Source organism: Fundulus heteroclitus, unplaced genomic scaffold (genome assembly GCF_011125445.2).
Source record: "Fundulus heteroclitus isolate FHET01 unplaced genomic scaffold, MU-UCD_Fhet_4.1 scaffold_192, whole genome shotgun sequence".
NCBI classification, from domain to species: domain Eukaryota; kingdom Metazoa; phylum Chordata; class Actinopteri; order Cyprinodontiformes; family Fundulidae; genus Fundulus; species Fundulus heteroclitus.
Genome location: NW_023396604.1, coordinates 205,709 through 230,285, shown reverse-complemented (window position 1 = coordinate 230,285; position 24,577 = coordinate 205,709). Strand labels below are relative to the sequence as shown.

Genomic DNA, 24,577 nt, shown 5'->3' with positions numbered 1-24,577 from the left:
GTGCCAAACAGGCTAGGACCACCCCTGCTGCAGAGGGGACTTCACCAGGAGACGAAGATGGTTGGGGATCAGCCTCTTGAGGGTCTTTTTCAGGTGTGATGTTACTACTGGCTTGTAGCCTTTGAGGTCTTTGTAGTGTGCCATCTTGAGCACTGGCACCACTCAGGAGATTTTCCACAGCTGTGGTACTTTCCTCTGCTTCAGACTGATGTTAAAGATTTGCCCCATGATGACACATAGCTGATCCGCGCAGCACCTCAGGAGCCTGGAGCTGATGCCATCCGGACCTGGAAGTACTCTCCCACAGCATCAACCAACTTTATAGTAGTTACATGGAAGTTCATTAGAAAATAGCAGCTAATATCTCCAGATATTAGTTTTTCACCACAGGTAAAATATAAATGAACAGGAACAGATAAAATTAGCACAAATCTAAAATTTAGATGAGTTTACACAAAGATATGGAGGTCAAAAACACGCATTTAAGTCTCATTTTGAGCTACATAGTGAGAACACACACCTTTACCAAATATTGAACATGACATTGCTGGAGGACACGTCTCTGAAAGCCATCATGCCCAAGTGTTGACAGCTGGGCTCTCTGTCGCTGTCCCCTGTTGCAGACACTGGGCTAAGTGTTCAGCTACTTCCATTTGCCTGTCATATGTTTCATTTTTTCTTTTAAAACCAGTGCACAAACTGTCCAGTCTGTCTCAGAATATTGGAAGAAGTGTAAAGTGGTAGGTTTGAATTGTCTTGCTGAAAAGTTATTTTTGAAATAAACCTTACTTGCCTTTTAATGTTAGTTTCTTGGAAAAGTATAGGCATTTAATATCCAACAACATAAGCTGTATCCCGCACATATAACATTACCAGTGTAAGTTGTTTTTAATCAATGGGATATGACATTAGTTTGCCAATGGTAGACAAACAATGATTGATACTTGCACAGAATCTCATTTGAGAAAATCTGAAAAAGGCCTTTAAAAACCTGTATCCCCATGTTGTTCAATGGGGGGCTTTTTCAGATTTTCAAGTTTGAAGTATTGTAGGTCACAACGGAGATTCTGCCTCAGCACAGCAGCACTGTAAACATCGTACACTGCGGTCTTGCTTCGGGATGTTTCTATTGTAAATATTTTCACACAGCGCACCTATTGTGATTAAAAGTTGGTTAGCCTCAGTGCTAGGCTCCATGCGGCTCCGCTAGCTAGCTGCTAATCATGGAATGGATTTCCTGAACGGGGCGGTGTTATTCCACGTCCTGTGAGACCCAACTGCGTTCAGGAAATCCATTCCATGATTAGCAGCCGGCAGAGAAAGCAGCCACGTCCCTAAACACAACTTTAATGTTCACTAGATCTCCTATCGTCATTATAGCTGCAGCACCGTCTCTGTTGCCTTTGCATTGATGAATGCGCAAAAGCCCTTCTGGGTAAAACAAGATCTTTATTGTGTAGCATCAAAGCAGACAGATGTGTAGGTACGTACACATTAACCGTCTCACAAATTGAAATAACTGTAGTAATATCAACCGCCGTGACTCTGACAAGTTTGAAACGTTGCCTCACACGTTCCAGAGTAAGGTTTTGTCTAAAGATCATTGCTTGAACTTGCACAAAGTATTTAAGTAAGGTGATGACTAATTTGGCCCTTTTTCTTGAAGCTTGACACTAATTTTTTGTTCCCAACTTTTTCCTACCTTTTTGAAATGACGTCCACAATAAAAGTAGTGGTAGCGTGACTGTGTTGGTCCCTGCCACTAACGGCCTGTTAATGTAATGTTACTTTAGACTTTAAAATTCCTTTAAACAGGCAACGATATGGGAAAACAAGAGCACAGTCCACAGCTAAAAAAATAGTCATTAAATCCTTCTGGCCATTCTCGTTCAGGCAAAAGCTTATACGTAAAGCCCTAATTATTAACTCTGTGTGGCAAACTTTGGAGCAGTTTAGACAGGCTTGAGTCCCCTCTATGCCTGGCCGGGTGGAACCAAGCTGGCGAATTAGAGTAGGGTCAGTGTAAAAGGGACTATATGTCCCGGCTGGCCTCGGAACAGCTTGGAGTTCCACAGAATGAGCTGGAGGATGTCTGGGTTTCTTTCCTGGACTTCCCCGCGGCCCAATCTCTGATAAGCGGAAGACGATGGATGGATGGAGAATTGGCCAAAAAGGGGTATTTTCCGGTCAAAGCTTCAGTGCAACTGGAGATTGTTCTATTCGGTACCTTTTTTCTTAGATAGTGTTTTTTTTTAAATTCTCATTCAGACCTTAAAGTCTCAAAGTCCACTTCTGCTATGAGCTCACACATTTATCCTCTTTAGTGGAAATATAATGTGCTGTTAAATGCATTCAGAGGATTTATTGACAAACTGATCTCAAGGCTTCTGCCTGATGGATCAAGGTTAATGGTGAACAAATGGGCTCCACTATTGATAATGAATATTCATAACAGTCTGCCTACTGATACTTCAATGCATCATCTCAGAATTGTCTTTAGTCGTCAGCTTTTGTTCACTGGAACAGCTAAAGCCATTGTAGTAACCCTGCCAATGTCAGTGCTACTTGTTTTCACCTATAGGATTTGTGAACCCAGATTGACCACAACTACTTACTCTGCCAAGAAAAACCTGAATTGGAAAGAGTTACAAAACCCTGATCTTGGCAATCACAACACTATGCTTCAGAAAGGTTTTTCTCCACTAAGAAAGTAGCAAGCGCCAGCTTTTTACGGCTTTAAAGGCTGACAGTGTTTTATCTCATTTATTCCCTTGGTTTAGATGTGTGAAGAATCCTAAAAATGCACAATGAAAGGAAGAGTTCTTGCATGTACAAAAAGCCTTTGTCAATATTGCCATTTTTATTTGGTTTTGGTGCTTTTGTAATATTCATAGAAATTCATAATTGTTATGCTTCATGGTTTAATATTGATAATTATTAAACCATGGGAGGATTGAACTGGCTTGAGGATCACATGGAAATGTACACAATCACACTAACACTTTCACATGTTCAGGCCTTTCCTCCTCAGCAGGGATAAACTGGAACTTGGTTGCACACACTGATAGGACCATGTAACATACATGTAACATGGGCCCTTAATCAGGAGAGTTTTTGCTTAGTAAACATTATACAAAGATAAGGGTTCCTTTTTAAAAACAGCAAAAGGATCTGCTGTTTTAGCGTGAGTTTATAATGGCTTCCAAGGTCTTTGAAACACAATAACCATGCATGTAACTGAGACAACTTATGTTGTACTTCTAACACAATGACTCAGCTGTATTTTAGGTTTTTAGCAAGTCTTTTTTTAGTTTCATTTCATCAGATAGCTTTGCTGGGTTTTTTTTTTTTTGTCAGGAAATTGTTCATGTTACTCTATTTTTATCATTGAACATGAAACAATGTGTACAGATTGTTTAATGATTAAAGGGCAATTGACCTGTTCATATGGCAAAAATTCCCTTTTGATGCTGCTTCTGCATCAGCCATTGTAGTCATTAAGTGTTGAAAAAGGTGTTTGCCCCTTACAGATTACCTCATATAAATGTCTCGCATCTTCAAATAAAAGCTCAATCTTGTATAATTGAATATAACAATTTCAAATGATATTATTGGATGAATAGGTATTTCTCCAGTCAAGTAAAACTCTCCTTGATAGCAGTTGTCATCATGGGTGGAACTCTGTTATCATTGGGGACCTCACATTTAGCAATTTAAAACTTCCTTTTTAAACCTCCCCGATTGCAATAGCTGGCATATTTCTAGCTGCTGTCAGTTTTCCAGATGAAAAGATTTAACTTCTCAGATAAGAAGTGCTGTGTGTTCATGTGAATGATGTAAACTGAAAAGGCTAGCCTGAAAACGCTTGTTTATTATTTACATTCCAATGGTTGACTGTAGCACAATATCTACAAAGCGGACAAAAGCGTTAGCAGAACAATGGTCCAATACACAGATGAGATGAAGGGCCGTTAGATTTAAGTGGAGATTGTCAAAGCACAGCTAGTAGTAGTACTGCGTTCCATTGTTTAGGACGTGGGAGCTTGGAGCTGGGAATATCGTCACACCTGGGTTTGAACGTGTTCTAGCTGCATATACGGAAAATCAAGAATGCCGTCACATTTGTCTGGAGACAGCTTGAGTTGCCCAGATGTTTGGCCAAGCAGACTACAAACTAGAATGGCAACAACCGCCATACCAATCATTTTGGAAGATGACAACGTCCTGGGAGCTCATTTCAACGTGCTTCAATCAAGAAACACAGCGTAGAGCAGCATAAACTTTGGTTGAAACGTAGAGGCCTCAAAATGAGCTGAAAGAAAGTAGTATTAATAGAAAGGTAGAGGCTGTCCTCTCCTCTCACACAATGGATCAAATGTGAGGAAGAAACCAACTGAATAAGCGTAGAATTACAGCCTATAAAAGGATATTGTAAACATAAATGTCAGACTTCTGATAAGTTTGTTCATTTCTATGCTCTGAATACCTGGTTAGGCTCATTTTGGATGAATTTCTGTATCAGTGCGATGTGGCATGAACGCGGTCAGCCTGTGGTTCTGCTGAGGTGTAATGGAGGCCCAGGTTGCTTTCATAGCGGCCTTCAGGTCACCTGCATTGTTGGTTTGATGCCTCTCATCTTCTCCTTCAGGAAATCAAGAAACGGGTGGTGATTTCTGATTTTCTTTGTGAAAATAACACGCGTTAAAGAATGCACTACATTAATAGATAAAGAAGAAACATCAGGAATATTTAGTTTTGTTGCACTTAATGTTCAGGAATAAAACATTATGGAATGATGGCCAATTTTATCTAAGTCCCAGGTTTATTTGTGCTTCACTTCTGTTTTGAAGTCCAACTATTTGTTATACTGATTCCTATCTTCTTTAGAAGATAAGACATCCATGTGTGATAATGTGCTGAAAAAAACCATCAGCCTCACTTGAGATCCCTCCTGTTTGGTAATCTTTGTGTCTTGCTTCAATATTGACCCAGAAGAATACGGGTCTACGTTGAAAGGGCATATATTTTCCTTTGTGGGTCCTAACAGCAGCCTATCCAGTGTCTACATTGATATACTGTGGTCAGCAGCAGTCTCTCTGCCACTCGAGCGCTCTGCCCATTAGCTAAATTCCTTCTATTTCATTATCTAAATGGGTGGGTTCCTGCCTCCCTCACATCCCCCTGAACCACTGCCTGGATTTCCTGTAACCTCCTCTCTGCCTACAGAGGGCTCAGTCAGTTCTGCTCAAGCCTCGACTTATTTCACATGTCTCACTGGAAAACAGGGATTGCCAGAGTTGAAATGTGCACCACTGCCAGTGTAAAACGAACGTTGTAATGTAGATTTTGAGTCCAGGGTCTTGATAAATGTCAGAAAGGTGTAAGCCTTCCTCGGCTTTGCAGCAGCAGCCAAGCCGTTTACTGAGCTGGTGTCAGATTTCTGTGCTGCCGTCCATCCCGTCACAGACACACAGGCCATCGTATTGATTTCTGAAACCACAACTCGAGTACAAAACTGAAGGCTTTCAGGACCACAATGAGCTTTTTGGGCAAGGTGTGGGATTTGGTGGGTTTAGTCTGCATTTCCTTTTATTTCACATGAAATATTCTATCATGGCAATGCAATCTGTTTGACGGATAGACTGGCTTATTTCAGACGTTACCATTAACATCCAACACATGAAATAGCAGCCAGATTGCTTTTATCCTGCTCTTCAGTGTACGAAGCAGTTTGTCTCACACCATCAGATCACCTACATAGCTGATCCTGAATGATTTTTTTATTTTTATTTTTTTTGGTCATGTGCTTTCTTCAGTAGGATTTTAGATGTTACACAATTTGGTAACTTCCGTTCGGAGCCTCTGATGATGATTCAGTAGGGTTGACTGGAGCTTTGTGGCTGAAAGTTGGTTATTCAAATTAATTTTTACTGAATTTTCCTTAATTATGTGTACGTTGATTTTTAATTTTATTTTTAAAGTTGATTCAGTTTAGACCTGTTCCCAGTAAAGATCTATCAATCAATAAGCATGAAGCCTGACCTCTTCTAACATTTTTAAGCTATAAGCTCATAACTAACAGGAACATACTCTTAATGTGCTTGTTTTTTGGTTTAATAAAAAGTCAAACAAAGATGATATGCTATATAGGACACTATGATGCATAAAGGGGCTAATCTTGTATGTTCTTTTTCCGTTGGAAAACAAAGAACATACCACTGCTAGCAAACAACGTGCAGCACATTTTCTTCTCTTTTGTGGTGTATTCCTTGGAAAATTCATCTATCAATCCATCCATCTGTCTTCCACTTATCCAACATCAGATCGCAGAGGCAACTGGTCCAGGAGGGAAACCCAGGCCTCCCTCTTCAGCTCATTCTGGGGGATCCTAAGGCATTACTAGAAAGTTCTTGGTTTTCCAGGAAGTCTCCTCCAAGTGGCACCCAGGGTCATCCTGGTCAGATGTCCAAACCACCCTGACTCCTTTCTGTGTGGATAAGCCGTGGCTCTACTTAGAGCTCCCCCAGGATGAAGGAGCTCCTCACCCTATCATTGAGGCTGAGCCCAGCTCCCTTCGGACGACGCTCATTTCAGCTGCTTGTAACTGGGATCTCGTTCTTTTGGCTGTGATCCAGACCTCATGACCTTAGGTTTGGGTCAGAACAGACAGACTTGTACACCGACTGCTTTCTTTTTAGCTGTTTCTTGCTCAGCTGGTTCGCATCTTGCCAGTCAAGCACAGGAAGTCCATGGTTATTGCACCAGCATTTGGTACATTTGGCAGTGTTGGCTGGTAGCAAGTCCTGCTGGAAAATGGGATCAGCGTCACAAATAAAGCTTGTCAGCACGAGGAAACATGAAACGCTCTAGAATTTCCTGGTAGATGACTGCACTGACTGTGGACTTTAGAAAACCCAGTGGACCAGAACCAGAAGGTGACATGGCACCCCAAACCATCACTGACTGTGGAAACCTCACACTGGACTTCAAGCATCATGGAATCTGTTCCTCTCCACTGTTCCTCCAGACTCAGGAACATGGATTTCCAAATGAAATGTAATTTTTATGTTTGTATCTGAGGTCTTTGGACCACTGAGGATCAGTCCAGTTCTTTTTCTCATCAACCCAGGTAAGACGTTTAGAGTAGTGTAGGATTTGTCTGTGTGTAGTGGCTCCTGATGTGCTGACTCCAGCATCAGTCCTGTGAAGCTCCCCAAATGTATTTTATTTGACAATTCCTCTCATGGCCATGTGGTGCTCTGACAATAAGATCCAGTGAATCTGCACCTTTTACAGACTATTTGGAGGATCAGGAAAACTTAGCAGGTATGTTGAGTTCATTGGCTGACTAGGGGTTGACACCATGACTTTAATTTCCATTTTTTTAAGCTTTTTATTATCAAAAATACAAGAAATAAAGGCTTGGCATATTTCATTCTATGTAGTGAATCGAAATAATATCAGTTTCCCATCTGGAAAGGAGTGGGTAAAAATTTTTTACTTTTTTTTTTTTTTACATCTTCTAATTTTTGGACCTACTCTTTGAATTTACAATCTCATTTTCTAATTATGAAATCTACAATCTTCCTCTTGGGTTTTATCTGTTACTTTTAACATATGCCATTCTGAAGTCATTGCTGTTTGTTTCTGCGTTTTGTCTTATTCTTTATAGCTTGGTTAAGACCTCATGATGGGCTTTGTTTAGATCCGAACATAAGTGGGATAACTTTTCGTAATAACACCCATTAACACGGCTGCTTTCATGACTGTGGTACATTTTAAGCAAGATTTGCGTTATTTCCTGTTCAACTTGTAATATTTCTTAGAGTAAAACACTTAACCTCCTTTACTATTTTTGTTTGCAGCACCTTGACAGGATGGAACCTCAGGTAGGGGAGGAGCCGCCTCCAAACGGAGGAAAAAGGGATAGTCGTCTAAAGAGCAAGAAGCCCCCCAGTCTCACAATAGCCATTCCTCCCCCTGACCACACCATGTCGAGTGATCCTGCCAGACAGGTATGCTGACTCAGCGGACGATGTCTTTTACTGTTTGTAAAAAGCCATTACTGTGCAGGTCGTGTCCATGCTGGCATTTTTCACCACTTTTCAGCAGATCGGGACGTCCAAACGCAGAACCTTGTGCAAGGAGACTTCTGTACCATCACCCATTACTGTTTTTACTAAATTTGGCCCACAAGCTTTTTGATGAATCCAGGCTGCATGAATTAAATGTAACTTTGTATTGAAGTTTAGTGTATCTTAATGGAACTTTAAGGACACTAGTCCTTTAGTTGTGATTTGACTTGTCTCTGTTTTTAATATATTCAGTGAAGGCCAAGTTAGAAAGATTAATTCATTACACCCTGTCTCCAATATCTACCCTTTTGTAGACATTGCAGAGGATTGCCTTTTATTTAAAAGAAATACAGTTTTCTCTAATGAAAATTCTTCATAAATAGCATAACTGTGGATTGCTTAGGTGGGCTATCCCAGCACTGGAAATGTCACAGTACCAACACAGAGACAGACAGACCCCACGAATGCTCACGCTCTGAAATTGCCAATCAACCTGCATCCGTGTGTTTGAACTATGGGAGATAGTAAGGGCACCAAGAGAAACCCAACACATGCTTATTCGACAGAAAAATGTCTGCACAGCAGAGATTTGAACCATAGACCTTACTGTGTGGTCAATGTGCAAACCAATTTGTCCTCTTGTATATGTACAATACATTGAAAAAACAACAACAAAAGGAGCTTGCAAAAATGCCAAACTGTAGAAATAATTTCTTTGTAACGTAAGCATTTGGAGCAAAACAGTCACAACTCTGATTTGAAAGATAAATAAGCTTCATATAATATCTAACAAGCTGCTCTTGAATTGCAGAGGAAATTCCTTATATATTAAGCCTTTTTAGGAATGTTCTAGATCTTCACCTATATTGGATCCAATAACTAAATTAGTTTAACTAAGTGGTTGTCAAAGCAGGAGTGCATTTTTACCAAGTCAAGTAAAGCACAGAGTAAGAACTAAAGCATGGTCGGTACCTAATGTCCAGTGGTAGACGGCTCCTTTTGTTGCCGAAAAAAGGTTCAGACCAAAACCGCTAAATGTAAGAAACTGTAAAGGGTTGAACTATCCAACACTCTTAAAATCCCTGTGATGGAATGCATACCAAATCTTTAAAACATCCGTAAAACTTAGCGTTAGCTAAGGAATCGCTGAGGAATCGCATTGTTAGTTCAGGTCTAGAATAATGTCATCAAATTGGGGAGGACTGCTGGTATTCAGGGCAGGTAACATAAGGTTTCATTGGTTGGAATAAACTGACAGATGGTGGCTGCAAAACATCCCACAGCAGAAAGAAGTGTTAAAATAACAACAAAAAATAAGTTAATCAAAGTAACGAAAAGACACAAACAAATGACTATCAACCCCCACCATCGCTGCCACCACCACGCAGTAGACAGGAGGCAAAATAAAGAAAAACAAAAGGATGTCTTTGTAAGTTCTGCAGGACTTTGAGTGCCGGGTCGCCCAGTGAGCTCATGATGCAGCTTTGTAATTTGCAGGGTCAGCAGACCAGAAAGGAAACAGGCCATGAGCAGTTTAAAACTCCACAGTCAAGTGACATTTTATGCTTCTTCAACCTCAATTTGTTGTACAAATTGTACAAAAGGACATTTTTAAAGCTTTCTGGGAGTTAATGGGCACCATTTTGTCCATTTTCCCCTTTGGGCCCCATGCACAGAACACCAGCAATGGCTTTCTGCCACACAAAGTAGTCGGTGGATCAGGGTTCAATCGAGCAAGCTGCACTTTAACTACTTCCTAAAGTAGTGCAATTAAAATGCAAATACAAGGTGAGCCCCTGCATGTGCTGTTGCTTTGTACTGTTTACCCCCAGCCCCCACACACTCATCGATTGCAAACACGACTGATATACTACATTGCACCTATTGCAGTTCACACTCCAACAACCACGGGGCTTATGAGAAGATTTAACTTCATCCCATATTACAATATCGTTGCCCTTGGATTTGAATAAATACTTCTAACCTTGTCAAAGTTTTGTGCATCTGGCTTTTGTTTCAGTGGTGTAAAAAGGTATGATGGCTTTGGTTTTAAAAAAACAAAACAAAAAAAACAAAGACATCACCTAAAGCAAAGCTGTAGGATGCCTAATATGATCACCAGCTAAGCAAGACTGCAACAAATCTTACCTTGTTGGAAAATTTCTGTGTGAACCCTTTATATTTCATACGTGACGTGTACCGCCATGGCTACAGTGTTTATACAACTATTTCTCAGCTAATGATGTGATTACACAATAAAACCGCTCTTAATCTAACACAACCCGACACAAGCATTTTGTGTGGGCTGATTTTAAAATATACTCACTTCAGGATGGCGGATGCTTGAAAGTGAAAGAAAAACTGCCCACGCCCTCCTTTCTGGTTAAACTTGCTTACGATTAGCTGGTTTCTTTGGGGCACTCGAAGGATGGATCTTTTATCCCTAGGGGGTCAGGTGGTACTGCATTATGCGGGAGAAGGAAAAAAAAAACCTATAACATGCACAGTCCTGCCCCAGATGAACACTGAATTCCTCACCCTGTATATTCAGAATGGAAATGCTTCAAAAACAGCAAATATTGAAAAAGACGTATATGGGTTGCATGTGGGCAGAGAGATCGGATTTCGGTCACATTTGCCATCAGTGTGAACGTAGCCATAGTACCTTCATAGGTTTGAATGTAGCAGGTAATGGCATTGTTAGCTCATCATCAGCCTCTGTTTTGTTTTGTGCAGCCTCTACAAACGTCGGTGAAAAAGAGTGTGAGCCGTCAGGGTCCTGGATCTACATCCGACAGCATCACTGGAGGCGAAGATGGCAACTACTCAACCGGCGGCAGAAGGCCCAAGTTTGGTAGACAAACATCACTTTCACAAAGCATCCGAAAGTAAGCTGCTCCTGCTGCTGTTGGTACATGTTGAGATGCCCGTTGCCGGTTACAAAAATCTGTCTACTGTTGCCAAAGCAAAATGCAGCCCTGAGAGTTTGAGTCTTTAATCTACTCTAAGGTTTTGCAATATTGCTAGATTGTATTTTATCACCTTGTTCAAAAATATCAGTTTTGTGGTATTCACACAAACATTTAAAACATAAATTAAGAACTTTTACTTGCGACAGAAAAGCCACAATCCTTACCGTTTTTGTACAGAGATTAGAATATGAACTTTAGATCAATAAAAATACAATTTCAATACAGAAATGTACAGAAAATAAATGTTGGGTCTGTTTAATAGCTGCTTAAGGTTTATTTTCAAAAGCTGCAGTAAGGAGTTTTTAGAAAAACATGGACTTAGTCTGAAAATCGAACAAGTATACCTTTTTAAGTTTCTGTATTTACTGCAGCTGTGGTCACCAAGCTCTGTCTGATCTTTAGAAATGCTGCCGATTGGTTTGGTGTTGGTGATGACTGTGAAACAAAGCAGCAGCTATGGCACAGGAAGAGCCTGCGCCACTGCAGCCAGCGCTACGGCAAGCTAAAGGCCCAGTACAGGGAGCCGGAGACGGCATCCACCTTGGACCAGAACCCAGACTCACCAGCCTCCAACAAGCTGCGCAGGGTAGGCTACCATCAACACTGTGTGACTCAGCTCACTTACTTATTTTGATTTCTGATGCTGAGAACATATCCGTGTCAGCATACCTGACTCACCAGGGACTCTGTTTCAAAGAATAAGACTGGTTTGTGAGGACACTGCATATACTAAAGCTAGTGTAAATATGGAGAAAAGCGTCTTCATTTCTTTTTTATAGATTGTGGACCCGCTGGCACGAGGCCGAGCTTTCCGTTACCCAGACGAGATGGACAGCGGTTTGCCCAGAACACCCCACACAACTCACGGGGGTTCCTTCACGCCAGGGGTCACCTCACTGAGCTCCTTCACCAGCCAGCGCTCGGGTTACACCCGCCTCCCCAGACGGAAGAGGGAGTCTGTGGCCCGCATGAGCATCAGAGCTGCCTCCAACCTGCTGAGGGTGAGCTGGGCTTTGAACAGTCATTCGTCGTTGTTTCTTCTCTCTTGCTTTCTTTTTTGTGGCTTTTATTTTGGCTTTTCTCTGCCTGAGCACTGATCAAACATCTCCCACGAGTTAACGTCTAGAATTGGCTGATAAAAGGCCCAGAGGTCTGGATGTTTTTCTTTGACATTGAAAAAGTGTAAGAAATCCTAGGTGTGCTGCCTCCGGTATCATGAACCAAACCATCACAAGATGTACTGGCTCACTTGTTTGGTGGCATGCTTCCTCTTTAGGGTCGTAGTGGGTTGGCGGGCTCAACCACCACTCGCAGCTTCGCCCGGAGGAGCTTCCTGCAGCACAGCTGGATGGACGAGGACACGGTGGATTCAGCAGACGCATCGGTGTCGCTTTTTTTCAGCAAGGTCAGTGGCCACCATCCACACGGGCCTGTATGGTATCCAACCTCACTTTCGGTAACTGTTCCCACATTCTGTCTCCTCCGTAACGTCTCATGTTCCTCTTTGCCCATCCTGGGATCCTGGATGTGCAGGTCGATGCCCACGGTGAGATGTACTCCATGGCCGATGATGTGTTCGAGTCGCCTCCCATGTCCGCCTCTGTGGCTTCCACCGAGCATCTGGAGAAGAAGTTCCCCAGCCTGTGAGTAGTCCACTCGCTCACTTGGTTGGGCTAATAGTTTTCACTGCTTGTGCAAGTATTTACTTACTCCAGTAGGACAGAATAAGGTGCCAACTGCATGTCTCAAAGTCTGTCAGTACTTTTGAAAATGTGGTTGCAGTTTAAGTTGTGAAAGAACGTGCAAAGCCTTTAAAAGTCCGTAATTTGTGGCCACACATTATAAAATCAACAGAACTCTAGTTGTTAACTGAGTCCTACAATTTACTGTTCCCTCTTTCAACCATTCAGTTTTCTCCGTCTGTCTGCAGTAAGGACGTGTGCACCCCAAAGACCCCCACCGCAGTGTCTGAAAAGGGCCATCCACTCCGTGGGCGCCGCATCGCCTCCCAGGTCAAGCATTTTGCGTTTGACAAAAAGAAGCGTCACTACGGTATGGGCGTGGTGGGGAAGTGGTTGAACCGAAACTACCGACGCAGCCTTAGCAGCAATGTCCAGAAGCAGCTGGACGACTTCCAAAGCCACAGGTCAGAGGCTTTACGGTCATTGCTTCCTCACATTATTTATCTACTACAGACTTGGACAAGCTTGTTGGCAGTGCTAGTCAAGATGGGTAGATAGTATTTGAATAGATTTAATTTTTACTGCATCAGCATAATCTCAACCTCTTATTTAGATTTTTTTTTTTTTCATTTGGGGAACTTAAACCATTAGTTTTTAACAAAATCACTGGAGGCATGTTTCACCTTGTAAACATGGTGGCACAAGGTATAAGACAAAACTAAAACTGACTGTCTCGGTAGAAATATAAGTACCTATTTTACAATGAAAGGGAAACCAACAGGAATCAAACTGAAAACAAACACAGGGAAGCGTTAAGCTTCAGGGTCTCCCAGGCCAAACGATAAAAAAACACCCCTGCTAACCAGAAAACAAAAGTCGCCTCTCTCAGCATGGAAAACAGAGATACACGTTCTGAGTTCTCTGTCTACCCAGCTTGAACAAAAATGGTAAAGAACCCCTACCAGCTTCCACTGTTTGCAAACACTTGCTTTTTAGATTTGCACAATAGTTCACAGAAAACACACCAAGCAGCACAGAGCTACCCCACTACCGTTTTTCAACAAGATCACTGCCAATCAAGGCCCAGGCAAAGGAGGGGGGGGTGGCACTTAGGATGGGCACCTTTAAGCAGTGGCTGACGAGCTGCAGCTCATCTCAACTGTGGTGGAAAAGGAGAAAAGAGCTCTCTCATTAAGAGCCCCCAGAGGTCAGCGACCATAACAAGGCACAATTAGATTGGTTTTAGATTTGAGTCCTCCATTTTTTTTATTTCATTATATTTTATTTTTGCCAACCCCACTTGGATTTTTTTTATTTTTTATTTTTTTTTGTCCAAAAGTTCTACCTCGAGTTGCACATAAAGTTCTTTAAACTCCACGTCTTTGCGAAGGTAAGACAGAAAATCTGAGTGGTTTTTCTGAGACGTTTCCCAAACTAATGTGTAGGCATGTAAGTAGCCAATAATAGTTGTCATAGAGACTTGCTGAGGTTCTCTATCATTGCGTTTTGGAGAGGTTTTGTTCTTTATCCTCCTTATCCTGCTCACTGAGAGTGGTGGCAAAAGAAATGTGGGTCCTTGTTCAGCCTAATGGCAAGTAGCTAAAAGAAATGTGCCGCATCATATTTATACCCCCAAGAAACAGAAAGTCATGGATTAGCAATTAAAATACCATAGAAACCCTGGTGAACTAAAAGTATGTGTTTTATTTATTTTAATAGAATTAACAGAGCATCTGCAACTGTGCAGCCGGTGATTGCATTAAAACTGTTTCTTACCTTTGAGTTATTCTGTATTTTTAACTGTGAGATTATGTTGCTGCAATATTTGAAGTTGTTTAACATATCTTGAAACTAATTTATCTGCATTCTTAGTGGATGGAGAGAGGAACCTAACTTTGCTCAATCAGCCGTTAATGTAATAAAACACTTTCTTGAAATCTCAAGGGAGGTTAAATAACATCAGTTTTTTTTTGTCCAGTATGTGAGTTTAATGAACTGTGTCATTAAATGCAATTTTCCCCTGTAATACAATTTCTTCAGTTTACTTCTCATTCAAGTGATTTGAGATGTTCTGTCATGTGAACTTTCAGGCCCTACTTTACCTACTGGATAACATTTGTCCACATCCTTATCACACTGCTGGCCTGCTGCACATATGGTTTTGCCCCTGTGGGGTTTTCACAGCACTCCAAAACTGAACTAGTGAGTTAATTTTTAAATTCTTCTCTAAACTGCCGATAGTTGCACTTTTTAAAACGTTGTTCGGATTTATCCCTCCATCCTGAACTACTATTTACGTCTTCCTAGTGCTTTTCTCTTTTTACCATGTTTTACAATCATTTCGACCACCAGTTAAGTGTGCCTCTCTGTCGCCCTCTATAGGTCCTGAAGAACAAAGGCGTTTATGAAAGTGTAAAGTTTATCCAACAGGAGAACTTCTGGATCGGCCCTAGCTCAGTGAGTCGGCTGCATTGCTTTGCTTGGTTTTCTCTCTACACCCAGGATGCCACTTCATATTTGTTCTGGGTCTGAGACCTGAGCAACTGTTGCCTGAAATCATCTAAAATAAGCTTTAATTGGAGAGAAACAAAGTGCAACAAATTCACTACTTGATGAGAAACTGTTCTTATAGTGAAGGTTCCCACCATGTTTACATGATTGCCGTTTCTGACAGTATAAATGACTACAACTTCAACAGTACAGTAACTAGACGTGTTTTCTTTTTCCTTTGTTCAACATTTTGAGGTGCTTTGTTGGTCTACATGTTTTCCTTTATCATCCAGGAGGACCTAATCCACCTTGGGGCCAAGTTCTCACCCTGCATCCGACGGGACGAGCAGATAGTCCATATGATCCAGAAAGACAAAGACCTGGAGAGAGAATCCGGCTGTTGCATCCAGAATGACGACTCCGGATGTGTTCAGACCCACAGACTCGACTGCTCGGTAATTTGTTGAAGAACTTCCCTAAGTAGCCACAGTTTCAAACCAACTTTAACGTGCAGCATTTGGAATATAAGTCTTACCTGTGTTGTTTTGTGGCTCTTTTCTGGTGAAATTGTTTTAGGATTAAAGAGAAACATTGATCTCTCTTTGCCTTTTCCAGAGTGTGGTCGACTAGGTGGTGTATCTAACCTGAAATGCTTTTATTTCAGTTGATAAATACTTGCAGGCTATAATTTCTAAGCAGCTTTAAGGTACTGTGTACTACATATGGAGCACCTTCCAGAGGTATTCACAGCTTTTGTTGTATGTCAACAACAAACTTCAGTGTGTGTTTCTGGAGGTTTATATGATAGACAAACAAAAGGGAGTATGACTGTTATGACTGCGATGCATAAACTACAGCAAAAGGTGGCTTTACTTTGTAGACTTCATATATTTTTTGGGTATGCCTCTACCAATTATGTAAATCTAAAGGCTAAAGCTTTGGTCCAATCACATTTGGAAAATACCTTTAGCTTTGCCAGAATAAATGGAAGGCATTTGTGAGTGGAAACTTTTAGATCTTGCCTCAAAGTCTCCTTGAGATGTAGGTTTGGCTATTGATTGGTCCTGTCTAACACACAAATATCTAAACCATTCCCTTATAGGTCTGGCTGTATGTTGAGGGATGCTCTCCTGCTGGAAGTTGAACCCCAGCCCCCGGTCTGAAGACCTTTAGCCTCTAATGTGTTCTTTTCTGAGATAGCCCTGTATTTAGACAGGTTTACACTCAGCACAATGCTACAACCACCATGCCCCACTATGAGGATGACGTGCAGTTATTTTTCTGCTTCACTAAGCGTTTTAGTGTGCAGCTCAAACATTTCAATTTTGGTCGCTTCTGACCATCATTTTCTCTTGGCTGATTCTCTGATTGATGCTCTCCTTGGTCAGCCGCTCATTTTAAGTGGGCGGTCATATGTAGGTACGTTTGCAGTTGAGATGTTTTCACTTTAGGAGGATGGATTGAACAGCCCTATGTGAGATGTTAACAATGTGGGTCATTGTTGTATGGCCTAAGTCTGCTTTAAACTTCTCTACAACCTTCTCATTTTGACCGTCTGCTGTGTTCCTTGGTCTTCATGATGCTGCTTGTTCACCGATGTTCTCTAACAAACCCCTGAGGCTTTGGCTAAAAACTGCATTTATACTGGGATTAGATTAAACACATTTTGAATTAGGCCACTTCTGAAAGCACTGGATCTTTTGGGAGTATCAGTGTAGAGAGCTCTGAATCCAAATAGACTTAGATTTGGATTTGTATAAAACGTTAAAAAAAACAAGTACATACCCTTTTAACAATTAAGCACCACTTTGTGTAGTCAAATAAATTGCATTGGAGTCAGGGGTTGTGACTAAATGTGGAAAGGTTCAGGAGTATGATTACATTTCAAGGCTCTACACAGTGTGCAAACACCGTAGAGTCTTACAGATGTAATGTGTAAATGTAATGTAGTATCATATAGAGTTTCATGTCTTATCCTGTTAAAGCTTATTAACTGTTAAATGTTTAAAACATTTTATGCAGGATTCGCTTGCCACCTTTAAGAAATGGAGCAATGAATCTGTGGACGTGGTCAGGTCCTCTGGCTCTGTGTGCCATCAGGATCCCAGGTGAAGACTGTTTTCATTATGACTGATGTACATTACACGGAAACACTAAATATCACCAGTCCTGTACAGATGGCTAAAAGAAAGTGTAGATTGAAAATCCTCTACTTATGTCACTTTTATATCCTGTGATCAGAGTGTGTGAAGAGCCAGCCTCAGCACCGCCTCATACATGGCCAGACGACATCACCCAGTGGCCGGTGAGCAGACACACTAGTTTATAAATTAGCATCAAACATTTTTGTTCTGTGGTTAATCTAAACCAAAGTATTTTTTCTTGAGTGTTTCAGAGGAAACATCAAACAATTGCTGTTATTTCTAATCACGTCCTTTGGCAGGTCTGCACATATCCCAGGAAGTGGAACAACACAGGCTACAGACACATGGACTGTACTATTAAAGGGCGACCGTGCTGCATAGGCACTAAGGGCAGGTGGGAATGATTTGTAGAAATCCCTTTGGTTTTTAATCATGTTCTTGGTTGACTGCCTCATCACTGCCATGTCCTGTGGAGTCAAAACTGAATCCCATTCTGTAGGGGTGTAACGGTACATGTATTCATACTGAAAATCTCCGGTACAGCCCTGTCAGCTCAGTTACGCTCGTGCACCGAACTCATGGAGACTGTTTGAGTGGTAATAAGTGTGCAGTGCATTTTTCTGTAGTTCAACTTAAACACACATCACCAGGACAAAACAGAGAGAAGTTCCAGCTATCACTCTATCTGGGGTCACTAAGGTTGCTTATTCTGATACAGTGGAGAAAGAAAGGTGGACCGAACCAGAACTTTGTTAGTGTTTATACCGGAATAAGGTACCGAGCTCACTCTGGACCAGAAACAAGCTGAATTTAAACATCTCTGGAACTGGAGAACAATCAGCTGATGTCCAAATGGCTGCATGTAGCATTCAAGCAGTCCAAACGCACCACTATATAAATGAAATGTGTCCTGGGATTTCTCAACCGCTGGGATTTTATGCTGCATTCAAGTAAGGCTGGACGGTATAGAAAAAAAGCATGTTGATAAAATAGAAATTATATTGATCGATATTTATAATTATACCTTAAGTGCAGCCTGGCCATTTTATGCTGTTGCTTAGCAACAGATTTTTAGATACAGTACTCGCAAACACTGAATTCAAACTCAACCCTTTATTCAGCCAACTTTTTACCAAAGCTGCAAGTTTTTAAAAAAAAAAAACGCTTGCTCTCTGAACTCTTTGAAGGGGGCGGAGCTTAGTGATGGATCATTCCTGGGTCTGTGTTTGTGATTGGTTGGGAGGATGTAATGACTGTGATATTAACCTACATGGCTAAAATGTATAAGGAAGGAAAACTTTTATTCTATTGAACTTTTTATTGACCCTTTTTTGTGTCATTGATATACGTCTATCTATCTATCTATCTATATATATATATATATATATATATATATATATATATATATATATATATATATATATATATATATATATATATATATATATATATATATATATATATATATATATATATATATTGAATTATCGTCCAGCCCTACATTCAAGTGTACCTCAGAAACTGAATTGTCTAAATATCAAAACAACTCCAAAGAGATTTAAACATTATTTATTCTCAGTTTCTTTACAGTCTTATAAAATGAATTGTAATCGGCTACCATGACCATTTTAAAGTGGTTATATTGTTGCATCATCCTTCATTGACTGTTGACTTAGCCTTTATTATTAATAAAAACTCAAACTAGATCTCTTGTCAGTTTTATAGTGACCACTATTTATTTGCTTCTCTTGGTTAAAGTGAACTAAAAATGTACCAAACCGTGATTTGCGTGTACCTGTGCCGTTTTGTGTCCCCCCCTGTAGATGTGAGATCACAACCAGAGAGTACTGCGCTTTTATGCATGGTTACTTCCATGAGGAGGCCACGCTCTGCTCACAGGTAGTGTGCATGTTTGCGTCAGGACTGTGTCTCCGTTGGTGTTTTTAGCGCGTTTCTGAGCACTCTGTTCTGACGCAGATCCACTGTCTGGATGATGTCTGCGGCTTGCTGCCCTTCCTGAATCCAGACGTTCCCGATCAGTTCTACCGACTGTGGCTGTCGCTCTTCCTCCACGCTGGGTGAGAACAGAAGCAACCACCAACTATCTCTCACTAAATACTTTTTACTGGGGAAAATTTGAATGCAGCTCTTGACCGCAAAGCTTGTTTGTGTTCTGGAGGTTTAAAGACATTATACTGTATAGACTTTTAAGTTAAATAAATTGTTTCATCTAAGCTTAAACAGCCTAAAGGATGAGTCTTTTGAGTAATTTCCTATATATAATCACTGTAAATATTCGGGTTATTTTTTTGGGTTCGGAGCACAAGGGACATCCCTCAGGTTTACTCTTTTTAAAATGGTCAAACAGAGCAAACGAGCTTAGTGGAAAAAATGGCTTTTGTGCAACAAAGAGATTGAAATACCACAGCAGTCTTTCTAACTGATTCTTCCCTCCCTGTGTGTGTTTGAATGTTAAGGCTCTTTCACTGTGCGGTGTCAGTGGTGTTCCAGATGACCATACTGAGGGACCTGGAGAAGCTGGCAGGTTGCGCCCGCATCTCCATCATTTACATCTTCAGTGGCATCACCGGGAACCTCGCCTCTGCCTTGTTCCTGCCCTACAGAGCTGAGGTGAGCTCTGTCTGGGCATATATCTGTACATGGGCACACGCAACATCACAGAGGAACCCATTTTAGTACTTATTTTATTAAGGCATTAAGCTTAGATCCACACGATACCATGCAAACGGCTACAATCCCCCTCCAAAGTGTCTCGTCAGGTGAGCTGTTGGGAAGCGGAAGCTGTCCTCTTAGTGCACAAGATTAAAGCACGACAGAAAGTGGTTACAGTTAGCTATAAAAAAAATAAATCAACTTAGCATGTAGAAGAAAATAAATTGGCTTGATTACCAGGTCTATCCTCACATGTGAGGTTGGAAAGTCCACTTTCCTTATTAGGAGATTAGCCTAATGCCGTTGTGAGTTAACAAAGGCCACTGCCACAGTACTTAATGAAGGGGATTACTTTTTTCAGTCTAATTAAATACAATTGTAGCAAAGGTCAGACTTGGCTGGCGTTCCCCCAGCTCCGCACGTCTATGAAGAAGTTAATCACGAGACTTACCCAAAGAAATATCATCATTTATGTGGCGTATAATTGTAGTCTTAAATTGAAATATTTCTTAAATGGAGGGGAAAAAACCCATTTATGCCATAGTTACTTTTTTTGCTTTAAGATATCAGTGAAGAGTCAGGTCATGTGACGTACCGTGACACCAGAGCATGAACCCTTAGCATCCGGCTCTCCTCGTCCCTGAGGTCTTTAAATACCAGGAATAACCCGAGGAAGCACATGCAACACACGACACATGCCGGTCAGTCCACTTAAAGAGGTGCTTTAAGTGGATTATACTGTAAGCACTTAGTCATGGAGCATTCATCATCCATGGTAAAACCACCCAAACGGCAACACAGGATGGAATGAGAATAATTTTCTCTAGTAGGATAGCAATGTATGTTTTAATGGTGCAGAAAATGTAGATTTTTTTTTAGGTGTGGGACTTTTAACAGATTTTATCATTCCTCCACCCCTTTTTAAACTAAAGAATAAAGAATGAATGTGCTGATTCTAAATATCTGTGTTTCAGTGAATACAGTAAGGTATGCTAAACAAATTACCCGTTATTGCTACTTTTGTGGCTCCTAGTGGGAGACAGCAATAGATGGCTGGGGAACTTGCTTGGCTGATGGCCGAGGCCAAAGCTGCCTGTAAGCCCGACACATGCAGATAAGAGAACAAAACGAAGCAAGAGAAAACACCGCAGACATGTTTTGGTCCAAAGGTTGAACTCCAGCCTTGTCTGACTAACAGCTTTGACTGGCACAAAGTTAGTGTTTTAGGTTTAGTAGTATTATAATTAATATTGTATAATATTATTGTTTGCATTATGGTACTTTCTTAGTTTAATGTATTAAATCATGAGGTTCACTGTGAAAACGCAATGTAAACTACAGTAAAAATAAATCTTTAAAGAAATAAGAAAATAATATGAAGTGAATTTTTTATTTTTATTTAATCATATAATGTTTTTGTAATGCGATAACTAAGTTATTGTCTTTCCTGCTCCATGACGCTGAATATAATTCCTTGACCTGAACTCCAAAAAATGATACAAGTCGTGCTATTTACGTGCCAATAGTTGATTTTGATATTTTTAACATTCCAAAATTCAATAATATGAATATGAATGAATGGGGATTGTAGTGTGAAGCTCTTTTGGGTCCTCAGGACTTGGTAAAGCACTATACAAGTGGGGGCCATTACCATTTAACATGCTGATAACTTTGAGCATGTCAAACATGGCCGCATGCATTTGGGAAGTAGCGCATATAGCGTCTAATTCTGTTACTGCTCACCAGAGTCGGTGCTGATTCAGTCAGTGTTCCGGTTTGATATTTGATGAAAACACGTTGAGCAACACTGTGTGGAAACAGTGACCCTGAAGTGGAGCTTATAGATGTGACTTGCCAAAAAGGACTTAGAATGAAGAGGACGTCCTGTTCGTCTGGTTAGCACGGGTTAGTTACTGTTTACTCTGCACCACCTCAACTCATCCGCTGTAAAGAGTCACTCCAACAACACCATTCATCCTCAAAATATCAACCAGTGATGGTAAGGACAATCTGAGATTCAATGTTGGTGAACAAAGCCAGAAACAAAAGCAACTGATCTAATCAGTCATTCTCTCATCTTTTGTACTGTTGGGCTGACTGAAGTCTTTCCTCTTTTACTGTATTCACCATGGGGTACCTTTACATCGATTGTTGGTTACAGACGGTTCCTTATGGTGACTCTTGAGAAAATGGGTACATTTATACGACTGCAGATAGTTGGGCCAGTCTTCTAAGCTCTGTTTGGTTAGCTTGAACCCACTGTGTTTGTTTTTTGTTTTTAACCAACTTAAAGTCTAGATTAGAGAGCTTCAGCAGAACAATATCAGAGATGTGTGGTCAGGGATGAAGGACTTCACGGGTCTTGGGTCCAGAGACCTGAAGGCCTGTGCAGAGCAGCTCTTTGGGACTCTGCAGCATTTCTTCAACCTTCACCTGTTGCCCTGACATCCCACATCACACAGGTCCTAGAGAGACTCCTGTTGGCCCACCTGAGTAAGCAAACAATTACAGATCAGGACCTCCTTCAGTTCACCTATCATCATGCCAGTAGAGTTGAAAACTCCATCAAACACCTGCTTCAACAAACCATCTATCATCTGGACAAGGACAGCGCTGAGATGATCATGTTTTGTGATGTCTGGGGTGCATTTAACACAATTCAGCCTCACTCTAATTGGCTTTGTCAGAAACTCTTGAGGAAACAGGCGGAGGCCTCAGTAATTACCTGGATCAAAAACTACCTGACAAACAGACCAGTTTATAAGACTGAAGGTTTGTGCTTCAGGACCACCGCAGGAAACTGTATTCACACCATTCCTTTTCACTATACCTCAGACTTCCAGTACAAGACAGACTCCTGTTATCTGCAGATAACTCTCCAGTTGGGTGTGTCAGAGATGGTCAAGAAACCAATTACAGCAGGCTGGTTGAATGCTTTGTGGCATGGTGTGGACACCATCCTCTGATTTTAAATGTGAACTAAACAAAGGAGACGACTGTAGATTTCAGGAGGATTTATGACTAGCTGTTAGCCTACCGCAGCTTTAAGTATTTGGTATTAACCCTGTGCGATGAGACCTATGTCTACTGCAGGTTCGGAAATTTGTAGGAATGACAGCGGACCTGTTGATTTAAAATGAACAAACTAATAATGTATTCATTGAATGTTTTTAAGCCGGGGTGAGCATTCATTTTTGTTGCCTTAATACCATGGTGTAGAATGACCAAGACAGAACGGGATGTTAAAGATTTCCTATCAGAGTTACTCCTCTGAGGCTTCCAAAAAGCTGAGCTGGTGAGAAGTGCAGTGAGGTACAGAACATGCAGGGCTGCACATAAAGAAACGGTGCCAGAGTTGGTGAGAGGGTAGCCTTGCGCAGGTTCCTTGATTAAGAATTCACAGGATGTGGCGGACTGAGCTGGTCAACACGTGAATGACTCAAGGCTGTTTTAAGATACAGTTCCGATCCATTGAAGGAAATATGTGACATTATCACTAGTAGTTCTCTTAACTAATATATATAACTTAAATGGTTACTGGGTGAGTGATGTACCCTGCTCATTCAGAGTCAGTCCTATTTTTTTCTATTCCTACCTTGGACTGTGAGAATGACCTTTGCCCGTGGTGAGTGGATAATGTCGTCTTGTGTGTCTGGGACGTGTGGGTGGAGTGCCATGCTTTTCTTGGTTGTTGGTGTTTAATGTGTTTACAGATTACCCATCTGATTAGCCAGCTGACTGGGCCAAGGCTCCAAACGCAGCCCCGACGTCACTTTAATCTGCTCACCTTCCAGCCTGACCCATACCGCAGTTCTATGCCAGAACTATAGCTAAGGCACAAACTGCCTTATGTCCACTGGACACTGGTCCAGTAGACATAAACCAGCAAGGCCCAACAGTGGGAATAATAATATATAACAAATAAGGATCATAATCTGGAAATCTGTCAAAACTCCTTCTGAAGGATACATTTCTTTACTTCTTCATAGGATATAAAATTCCCCATGAAGAAAGATTTCTATATTTTCTCTGGATGAATATTATTAACATGAAAAGTAAACATGGAGAATTAACATTTCAATTGAAGGTTACAGAAGAAAACTAAAGTCTTAACATGAATAAATATCCAAGAATCAAATCTGCTGTGGATTATCTGTCTACTCCCTACTAATAACATTAAGTTTAAGAGAATAAAACACAGCCTATAGTACATTTGTCAATTTAAGGGTAATGATCATTCAAGATAAAATAATTTAGCCTGATGAAGAACTTCAAAAGAATATTGTCTCTCAGAAGCCAAAACGAAAGTTATTTTTATGCCGTAATTCCAGTTGAATCCACTTTAGTGTAAAATGAGCCGGTATCAGACTTCCACAACTAGGATAACGAAAAGCGTCTTACTTTTGGTCCGACATGTCCTTTCGTTCTACTCTTCTGCTTTCTGAACTAGGTTGGTTTCTCCAAACGTATGATGGCAAAATTCATCTTAGAACAGACAGCTGCTCTGCCAACCAGGAAGTCTCCTTGCTTTGGATGTGGAA

The 24,577-nt window shown here is 41.0% G+C and overlaps 1 protein-coding gene and 1 long non-coding RNA gene across 2 annotated transcripts in view; one reads left to right on the top strand and one right to left on the bottom strand.

Moving 5' to 3' along the window:
- The window catches only part of LOC105919945 (inactive rhomboid protein 2), a 49,460-nt gene that overhangs the window by 12,989 nt on the left and 11,894 nt on the right, over positions 1–24,577 (top strand). The window contains exons 2-11 of the mRNA XM_036129609.1: positions 7,866–8,015; positions 10,812–10,963; positions 11,450–11,633; positions 11,827–12,048; positions 12,324–12,452; positions 12,581–12,690; positions 12,978–13,193; positions 14,820–14,931; positions 15,112–15,186; positions 15,513–15,674. Of these exons, the coding sequence (XP_035985502.1) occupies positions 7,878–8,015; positions 10,812–10,963; positions 11,450–11,633; positions 11,827–12,048; positions 12,324–12,452; positions 12,581–12,690; positions 12,978–13,193; positions 14,820–14,931; positions 15,112–15,186; positions 15,513–15,674 (1,500 nt within the window). The 5' untranslated portion in view covers positions 7,866–7,877. The remainder of the gene's footprint in view (positions 1–7,865; positions 8,016–10,811; positions 10,964–11,449; positions 11,634–11,826; positions 12,049–12,323; positions 12,453–12,580; positions 12,691–12,977; positions 13,194–14,819; positions 14,932–15,111; positions 15,187–15,512; positions 15,675–24,577) is intronic.
- The window catches only part of LOC118558986, a 9,994-nt gene continuing 7,715 nt past the window's right edge, over positions 22,299–24,577 (bottom strand). Inside the window, exon 2 of the long non-coding RNA XR_004928582.1 lies at positions 22,299–22,569. This is a non-coding gene — a long non-coding RNA (uncharacterized LOC118558986). The remainder of the gene's footprint in view (positions 22,570–24,577) is intronic.